The sequence below is a fragment of the Gossypium raimondii genome, chromosome 3 (assembly GCF_025698545.1).
Source record: "Gossypium raimondii isolate GPD5lz chromosome 3, ASM2569854v1, whole genome shotgun sequence".
In the NCBI taxonomy this organism is placed as follows: Eukaryota; Viridiplantae; Streptophyta; class Magnoliopsida; order Malvales; family Malvaceae; genus Gossypium; species Gossypium raimondii.
Window position 1 is genome coordinate 51884011 of NC_068567.1, and position 10395 is coordinate 51894405.

General features: G+C 29.2%; 1 protein-coding gene across 1 annotated transcript; it reads left to right on the forward strand.

Moving 5' to 3' along the window:
• The first annotated feature begins 3921 nt into the window (after positions 1 to 3921).
• LOC105794632 (pentatricopeptide repeat-containing protein At1g60770) lies at positions 3922 to 6189 on the forward strand. Its single transcript, XM_012623900.2, has 2 exons — positions 3922 to 4315; positions 4716 to 6189. Exons 1-2 carry the CDS (start codon positions 4088 to 4090, stop codon positions 5961 to 5963), a joined length of 1476 nt encoding a protein of 491 aa, XP_012479354.1. The 5' UTR covers positions 3922 to 4087; the 3' UTR covers positions 5964 to 6189.
• Positions 6190 to 10395: the final 4206 nt, after the last annotated feature.

Genomic DNA, 10395 nt, shown 5'->3' on the forward strand with positions numbered 1-10395 from the left:
TATTCCAATATTCAATTTTTAGTCAAGAGCCTATTATATTCTATGTTATTTCGCTTGGTACTCCTTTTAAAATTAACTATTAATTCATTAAATCTTATGTTGATATTGATATTGGTACAATGTATGATTGAGATTATTGTTGCTATGCTTGTTTGTATTTTATCTATTGATTATTTGATGTTATTTACAAACCATCCTTTATGTTGTACGTCATCATTCACCCGCCTTTTATTTCATTCAAAAGTTGCATATCGTTTAAATACCAAATCATTTTATACGAAAGTCTTTCAAGATAACGCAAAGTTCGGTATTTGGAATCTTCGAAAGAATTGAGCCCTAACGTATTGGGTTCCAATTTTCCTCGTCGAATCTAAATAATCGAGAATATCTCTTTAAATTAAAACAAAAATAAAGAGCTCATTCTCAGGAATTCGACACGTTGTGTCCTAACGCATTGGATATGACATGTTATTTTCTCGAGGCGAGGATTTTTCTAATAAATGAAAATAAAGGCAATATTTGATATTTAGGAGTTTTGTGAAATCGAGCCCTAACTTACTGAGTTTTGATTTTCTCATTTGACCCAAATAATCAAATACCCTTCTCAAAATGCATAAGTTATAAAAAATGTCGCACTCTAACTTACTGAATATGACAATTTATTTCTTCGAAATAAGTGATCCTTACCATCCAATTCATTTTACTCAAATTTTCTTTTCAAAGGATCGTATTTTAAAATCTTTTCAAAATTTCGACATTAAGACATTAAACAATCAATTCGGTACCAATTTTGGGCGTCACGAGGGTGCTAACCCTTCCTCGTGCGTAACCGACTCCCGAACCTGTTTTCTCAAAATTCGCAGACCTAAAATTATTTTCAAGGTGATCCGATCACACCACAATAAAAGATCGGTGGCGACTCCCATTTTCATTTTTAATAAGTCGATAACTAAATTTTTGATTTTTCAAAAAGTGGTTTCGACAACACTAATTAATCAATAAGGTACCAATTTGGGCGTGTCGAGGGTGTTAACCCTTCCTCGTACGTAACCGACTCCCGAACCCATTTTTTTTCGTGGACCAAACTCCTTGTTTTAATAAAATTAAATTGTTTATTAAAAATAACCACTTTTACGAGGTGACCCGATCACACCTCATCAAAAAGAATCGGCTACGACTCCCGTTTTCATTTTTCATTTTTTTTTTAAATCCAAGTCGACCCCGTTTTGTCAAAAAAATGGTGTCAATAATCATGTTAATTATGAGATAAATTAACAACATTTAGGGAAAAAAAACCACATTAAATTTGAAACAATGAAAACATAACACAATGTTAAAAGTTTTTATTAAAAAAATTGTTACAAGGGATTTAGATAAAAGTACAATGTCTGAAAAATAGATTTGAACAAAATTTTAGACTCTTTTTATTTGAGTCGAGTTGAAACTTGATCTATCATAACTTGACCGACTATATATTTTTAATTTTATATGTTTATGTAATTCTAAATAAAACCCAAACCCATACCCTATTAGCTAAATTACAATATGTAAAACCTAAATTTTATTAAATGTGAATAAATTAAAATCTTATGCTCAATTATTAGTTTACATCGTCATCTTCAACAAGGAAGAAAAAAGCTTCTACTGCTCTCACAATAAAGTAGCTTCCATCATCTATTTTTTACTCTAATGTTTCTTCCTTTTTCATGTTTATTCCCAAAAGACTTGCATAGTTTCTTTGATTGAAAAATTCCTATACATTTATTTGGTGCATAGATCATCTAGTGTATATGTGGTCTCATTGCCTCTTTTTTTTTTTTCCCTTCTAATTATATATTATATGATAACTTTGGTGGGTCAAGGCCCGGCCTAGATAGAATATAGAGCTTATATTTTAGGTTGGGTTTGGCTTAAGCACTAATAATTAGTATGGATATTTTATTTAAGTCAACTCAAACCCAACCAAGAACAAATCTAAGTAAAAAAGATTTAGCAAAGTTATATTACTCAAATTAAAACTCCATAGAAGCAAAAATGTATAATAGCAAATTTAGGGCATAGCCTTTGTTTGGTAGAGTGAAAATATTGTAATGATGGATAATTGAAGTGGTAAAAATTAGAAGGATGAAAAACATAACTTTTTCTTTCTATAGGCATGCTTGGAAGGATTTTTTTATTTCCATCCATTACTTGCTAGAGTTAGAAAAATAAAGAAAATAAAATAAAACATTTGAAAATTGCATAATTTTAAAGTAATATACATATCTTTTCTTAACGTTTATATCTTTTGTCGGTTTAGTTATTATTCTTTTTTAGCTGAATTTGGCTCACAACCTTTTAAATAGATTCAAATTTGACTATTAACCTTTCAAAAGAGTCGAATTATTTTTTTAAACGAAGATATCGACTAAAACATTAAATTTTTAAACATGACAACTTGCATAATATTCCACATGTATTTCATACTTTTTCTTTTTAATTTTTATGAACTTTTCATTTTTATAATTGTTTATAATTTTTAAATTATTTATTGACATAATATATAAAAAAATTGGTGTCAAGTCAACATGAAATCTTGTGAATTGCTGCCACGACAATATCATTAAAAATTAATGTTTTAATCAATATTTCCGTTAAAAAATAATTTGACCCTTTTTAAAATTAATGATCAAATTTAACTAAAAATAAAATTAAATTAAATATATATATATATATAACCATTAAAAACTAAATTTATTATTATTAAAAAATAAATAAATTTATATTTTATAAATAATTCAGTCCAATTTCATCATAGCTCCCTTTAAACCAAGTTCTCTAACTTCATCACGTCCATCAGTTTCTTAAGCTTCAAGAGCACATCTACTTTAGCCGGTCTGGTAAAAATATCTACGACTTGGTCTTGTAACGAACAAAACTAACCAAATCATGAATCTTATGATAGTGATCTCAATATTCTTGTTGTATGCGTGAAATACTGGCTTCTTAGACAAAGTAAATTAGCCTATCTATTATGATTAATAACTTATGTAATTTAATTACTTGATAATTCGATTTTGTAGTTTCTTATGCGACACGTAAATTTTTCGAATAAAATTTTCAAGTTAGCTTGATTTAGGAAATTCAACTTCGAAATTGATTTTTTTTCGACACCAACAGAAATCACGTCATTATATTTGAGACATTTAGAGTTGTTTTATGAAAAAGAAAATAAACTGTAGAAGAGAAGTGGAAGAAGAACTTTCGATCAGTGTAGACGGTGCAAATGGAGAAGGTCATGTAGCAACAATTTGAACAGTTTAATGACTTGTATGAAAATTTTTAAATAATTTAATGACAATTTTATAACTTCTTGAAGTAACTAAAAAATAAATTTACTAATAATTTAATAATTTTGAGATGTAGTTTAAAAAAAAAACTCTAAACTTTTGATTCCATTGCTTATTTTGCAAACTAAAACATTCGAACGCATTTCCTAATCAATATTTGATTATCGGTATCTGAATACATTTTTTAGAATAAATGTCAAAACTATATATGAATTATGGTTTAATGTGCAATTGTATATATGAACTTTGATTTTGTGTAATTTTATACATGAAATTTTGATTTGATCCAATTCTTGTAAATTATTAACACAATTATTGATATAACATCATTTTATGTTTATATATTACATACATAAATAATTATATTTATTCAATATTAAAATAAATTAATGTATTTATTTATTTAAATGTGTATAATTAAATCAAAATTAAAATTTAAAAAATACATTTAAACCATAATTAGAAATTTACGTATATAATTTTATTTTTAACCTTACCACGAAATGGAAGCCTCAAAGGATGAAGGCCACATTTTCAATTTCAAATGGTTCATATAACAAATCGAAAAGCCGAAGTTTTAAGCCCAAATCCAGAAACCAAAGCCGGCTCGGCTGGCTCCCTCAGTTAATCAGGGCGGGGGGGTGTTGTTCAGCAAGGGTTTTTCTTTCATTTCCCAAAATTTCTTTCACCAAATGAATCCAAAATAAATAATAAAAAGAAACCCTAAAACCCTAACCCCGTCTCACTCAACCAAATCAATGGCGTTGATGCAGCAATTGGGACGGACCAAGAATGTGACGAGAAGGTCAAACAAGTACTTAGAAGAAGCACTTTTCCACCGGCTTTTTAAGGAAGGCGGCTCGGAAATTAGCGTGCGGCAGCAGCTTAATCACTTCCTCAAGAGCTCCAAGCGTGTCTACAAATGGGAAGTAGACGAGACTCTCAAGAAGCTTCGCCACCGTAAGCTCTATTTCCCTGCTCTCAAGGTTCGTATTCCTTTTTTGGATCAAAGCCTGGGGTTTTTATTGCGAAATTTCTCTTATGGTGTTCTAATAGATATGAAACTTTGTTGATTTTGTCTAATGAAGTAGTGCGAATCTTGGCCCTTTTTTATTTTTAATTCCTTTGGCTTTTGATTACGTGGTATAGTTATTTACAAACTACGACTGGGTTATATTGTACAATCAAGTGAAAGAGATTCAGAAGCGTTTTAGGATAGACAATGTACTCATATTATCATATAATCCTCCTTTTGTTGTGGAGATTGCATATAATTGTTGCTAATACTTGGTTCAGAATGTTCTTATGAATGTAGGTTTCTATGTTTGATTTCAATACTTCCTAATTCAAAATGGATTATGTATGTCATTACATTTGTATTTACAGCTGTCTGAAATGATGGCGACTAAGCGGGGCATGAATAAGACTGTTAGTGATCAGGCAATCCATCTTGATTTGGTTGCCAAAGCTCAAGGGATTCCTGCTGCTGAAAATTACTTCGTCGATCTTCCTGAAGCATTGAAAAACCATATAACTTATGGTGCCCTTCTCAACTGTTACTGTAAGGAATTGATGACTGAAAAAGCAGAAGCTCTGATGGAAAAGATGAAGGAACTTAACCTTCCTTTAAGCTCTATGTCTTATAATAGTCTCATGACTCTTTACACAAAGATTGGCCAGCCTGAAAGGGTACAAGAAATTATACAGGAAATGAAATCATGTGGTGTCATACCAGATTCATATACGTACAACGTTTGGATGAGGGCTCTGGCTGCTATGAATGATATTTCTGGGGTTGAAAGAGTTATTGAGGAACTGAAGAGAGATGCTGAGGATGCTGATGATTGGACAACATATAGCAATATAGCATCAATTTATGTTGATGCTGGCTTGTTTGAGAAGGCAGAGAAGGCACTTAAGGAATTGGAAAAGAGAAATGCCCACAGAAATCTTTCTGCTTTCCAGTTTCTAATTACATTGTATGGCCGAATGGGAAATTTGCATGAAGTTTATCGAATATGGCGTTCGTTGAGGCTCTCTTTTCACAAAACAGCCAATATAAGCTATCTGAATATGATTCAGGTATTAGTAAACTTGAAAGATTTACCCGGAGCTGAGAAATGCTTTAGAGAATGGGAATCGGGTTGCTCTACTTATGATATCCGGATTGCAAATGTCTTAATTGGAGCTTATTCCAAGGAGGGTTTGCTAGAAAAAGCTCTAGAGCTGAAGGAGAGGGCCCGTAGAAGAGGGGCGAAGCCTAATGCCAAAACTTGGGAGATCTTTTTGGATTATTATTTGAAAAATGGAGACACCAAGCTGGCTGTTGATTGCGTGGCCAATGCAATTTCCACTGGCAGAGGAGATGGCAGAAAGTGGGTCCCATCATCTGAAACTATTGGGACAGTGATGCGTCATTTTGAGCAAGTGAAATATGTTGATGGGGCCGAAGGTTTTGTAGAGATTTTAAAGAAAGCTGTAGACCGTGTTGGGGAGGAAGTGTTTGAATTATTGATAAGAACTTATGCAGCTGCTGGAAGGACAAGTCCCGTGATGCGTCGCCGTTTGAAGATGGAAAAGGTGGAAGTGAGTGACGCAAGTAAGCAATTGCTTGAAGTGATTTCGGTTGAGTGATTTTTCTCTAATTTGTTGTTCTAAAGTTCTAATTCCTGGAGAAGTGATTTTCAATAGCTATAATTAGCTGCTGTTTTTTTTTTTTTATATAATAAAATACAATTGGTAATTATTGTGTTGAACCAATGCACAGTAGTATAGCATGATCCATCTCAAGTTCTGTTTTTTTTGTGAGAAGATGTTAACTCGTATGATATGTTATGAGATAGGATCTTTCTTTTTTTAATCTTTGTTACTGGCAATTTATACTAGATTTTGAGGTACATTACGGCAGCATGCAGTTGCTTCATTTATCTTAGACTAGGATACTGTATCATGCACTTTCTAGTCACGATGCTATAGTTACTACATGCTTATGTGCTTCAGCCAATTCGTGAGAGTTGTGGCATTATAACTGGATCTAGAAGTGTGTATTGGTCCCTTAAATGAAGCAAGGGGAGTCTTAAAGGCGAAGCTGCCATGTCCTCTTGCCTTCAAGAATCTAAAGCTCCTGTTGGATTATACCTAAAGTGGGATAAGTTGTGGTATTGTGTCCGTATCTGCCATGATGCTTGGTTTTTATCTTGGACCGCCTAAAAGGACCCCAAGAAAGCAGAAGCTTCCTTAGATTCTTAATTATCTATTGGATAAATAAAGTTTCCAATTCCATTCCTTTAGAATCTCAACTTGTTTCGACTTTCCTACCACCTAGAGCCCTGCTTTAGCATGTTGAAAACAGTCCTACACCGATGGCTTGAACCTAGTAATCTGACCCTTAGACAGTGGTGCAGAAGAGGGGCTCTTAACTTTACCAGACCACTTCTTAGCAGTTAGAAGTTACCAATCGCCATGAGGTTGAAGAAAGCATCACCAAAATGAAAGGTGAGGATATCAAATAAAGAAAGATGCATGGTTTTCAGACACTGGAAAGATATAATGATGTTGCTATGTTTTGTCAGCTTTGTGGTCCAATTGGTTAGCCATGTTCGACTGAGAGAATTTCAATTAGTTTTTAGTGATAAGTCGGTTTCGAATTTTTAAAATGTCCATTAAAGGACCTACATTCCAATTATTCTAAATCATCCGAAAGCGGCCTTGGCCTTGCAAAATAGTCGTTGTCAATACTGGTAAGCTGAATTAAAGAGGAAGCATATAGCAGCTGCTAGGATATATCAACTAGATTCCATATCTGCAATTGAAAGCCTTTCCCAACCCACCTTAACAACTAACATTGCTTGCCTTGCTACTTCTATTTATTATATTATATATGTATATGTATTTGCTTGTGGTTGAAGTAAAGTTAGTATTTTCAATGAATACTTGGTTTTTATTTTATTTTATTTATCAAATAGGAGTGGACCACCAACTTTGCTTCCAAGTAAAATCTGTTTTTTCTTTCTCTTTTCTTTTTAGAGAGAATCATTCCTTGCCGCTTTATACGGGCACTATTATTTTTTACCTGCTATTAATATTTCAACCAGTCATAATATTTTGGTTAAAATATGCTGTTAGTCTGTATACTTGGATAAAATTTGGGATTTGGCTTTCATATTTTCTTTAAAAATAAATTTTATATTTTAAATTTAATAATCTTAATCCAATCATCAAATTTTAATGGAAATTACCACGACAGTAATGATTGGATTAAAATCTTTAAATTTAAAAAAAAAAGAGAGTAAAATGATTGAATTATTAGCTTTTAAAGTACAAGGATTAAGTTTTAAATTTTGTAGAAGTGTAGGGACTAACAACATATTTTGACATAACATTTTGTGTAATCTCTTCTGAAAGCAGAAAACAAAAGAAGCCGAAAATTAGGTCCGATTATAAGTTGGTTTAATTGAAATGAGTTGGGTTTATAAATAAAAACAATTTATTAATACTTTTAGATAATGGCAAAGGATTTAAAGTTAGAAGTTACTTTTAATCTGAGGTTTATTTATTTATTTTTCTAATTATTGTGAAATTAATAAAATAAAACATAAAATGTAAAATATATTTTTGAGAAACAAATTAAAAGCTTTTAGTTGTTTAGCCAAAAGTAAAAGGAAAGCGATAATTTAATTTAAATATTGAGAGAAAAGCAAAGTATGCATGGAATTAATAAGAATAATAAAATTGTCCCTATAATAGCATTCATGGAACTAATTTCATAATAGGCCTGCCTCCATTTCCTGCTTTTTTAATTAAAAATTAATTAACTCGAGGAAATCTCAAATCATAAAACGAATACCATTTTCTCATGAAAATATTCTAAAATTATTGAAAATAAAATATAATTTCAAGAGAAATATGTTCTTATTTAAGGATGAACTAACTTTGACCAACGAAAACAAATATCTCTATTATCTATATAAAGTTATAAGTTTAGACCGATGAATATAGTTTTTGTTATTTATAAATATATTTTAATTTTATTAAAATATTTGATTAAATAAAAGATTTACCATACTTATAATTACAAAATTTTAATTCTATTAAAACTTTTATTAAATGAATTTTTAAATTGAATTACTTCATATTTAAATTATTATGTTTATATTACTTAATTTTAAATATTTATATAATAAGTAACTTTTATCTTATATAAAATTTTAAAGATACAACATTTATATAATCTACAAACTATCATGGTTATTAATTAACTATTAAGAAAAGCGGAAAAAGTGTAAATAAATAATGTATGTCAAATTTAACATACAGTAATTTAGATTGATATGATTGAGATATTAGATCGGTTCAAAGTTTTACATGTATGACAAGTACAATTATATCGATAAATTCGATAGTGAGCCGTTAAAATATTATTTGTACAAAAATATATGAAAGGATATTGTAAAACTACTTCATTTTTACATCGGTGTAAGTAAATCCCACCCCATTTTAATTATGATTATTAGTTATTATTTTGCATTAATTAACTATTAGAAATAAAATTGTATATAATACTTATGCTTTAATTATAATTTTAAAATTTATCATTTTATTATTGTATATGAATTTTAAAATAAGCTAGTATATTTTAATTATATTCACAAATTCAAATAACTAATGAAAAGACTACTTAAAATTAACAATAGTAATTAAAAGTACATTTAAAAAACGTATTAAAAGTTAAACGCATACAAATATGCAGGAATGAAGCTAAAATACGTTTTTGGGAGGATGGAATTGAGTTATGTATTTATAATCGTATTAACTTATATATTTTTTTATAATTTTTATAAAATACAGAGGTGAATGTGATAATTTCCATTTTAAAGAGGGCTGACACTGCAAGTACGTAATATTAAAATCTAGCATATATAAACTTACGAAGGTGATATTTTAAGAAAAAAAATGTAACCAGTGCATTTTGAAATTAATAAAATTGAAATTTTTAAAACTAAAATCCATTTATAAAAACATTACATCATTTCCAGACATTTTGAAAATAATAAAATTGATATATTTATGTTGTTGTGTAATAATTATATTTTCCATGTCATAATTCCTATTAATAAAAATTTAAGATATTGAAGTTGTATAATTTATACAAAATTGGGAGAAAATATTAATTATTTATTGGCTATCCCCACTCTGCATTCTTCAAAATCTTCAATGTTTTATTTAAAAGGTGTAATTACCATATCAATCCTTTTGGGGCTATGATTAATTGATAGAAAAGCTACAGAAGCATAGTTAGCTTTAGTGGCACTAAGTATTGAAAATGGTTTTGGGAATTTGGGATATTTTGGTTTAAGGCTTTATTTATTTTATTAATTAGCAATAACCACAAGTATTTAAAAACTTCAACTCATCTTTAATTTTTTTCACTTCCTAATTTAAAATCTCAAATCATCAATTTGCATGGATAACCAAGTTTGAACAAATGTCATCCATATGCCACTCTTTTAACCCTTTCCCTATACAACTTTTGAAATTTAATTAAAATATCAAAAGATCATTTTATTCTGGCGATTGTAGTAGTTAAAAAATATTTTGGTAATTTTAAATATAAATTAAAAATGATAAAACATTTATGAGTTATTTTTTTATTTTATAAATGGAGTATTTTGTAAAAGAAGAATGAATTATTTTTAAAATATCATCTAAAAACAATATGGAAATTTTATTTAATTTTTTTACAAAAAAATTCTACTATTAATAAGAGCAGTAATATAGTGGGTGCAATAAAGAAGTGATAAAATGTTGGTATCATTTCTTGGATAAGTGAAAAAATTACTCTAAACAGTTATTAAGTAATGATGATTTTTTCTTAAAATGTTTATTATTAATATAAAATTGTTTGTACCAAAATAAAATAAAATTTTGATTTTACCTTTTTTAATGATATTTTTATAATTAAACTAACTAAATTAGTATCACTGGATTCATAACATCAAATTTAACCAACCGGATTTAATAAAAACAGCTATTAAATGTCAAAAAACATATGGAACAATTATGATAA

Bases quoted from the DNA above. Each gene is read 5' to 3' on its own strand.
- LOC105794632 (XM_012623900.2), top strand. From the start codon at position 4,088: ATGGCGTTGATGCAGCAATTGGGACGGACCAAGAATGTGACGAGAAGG. The intron at 4,316-4,715 runs GTTCGTATTCCT...TTGTATTTACAG, and splicing joins TCTATTTCCCTGCTCTCAAG to CTGTCTGAAATGATGGCGAC.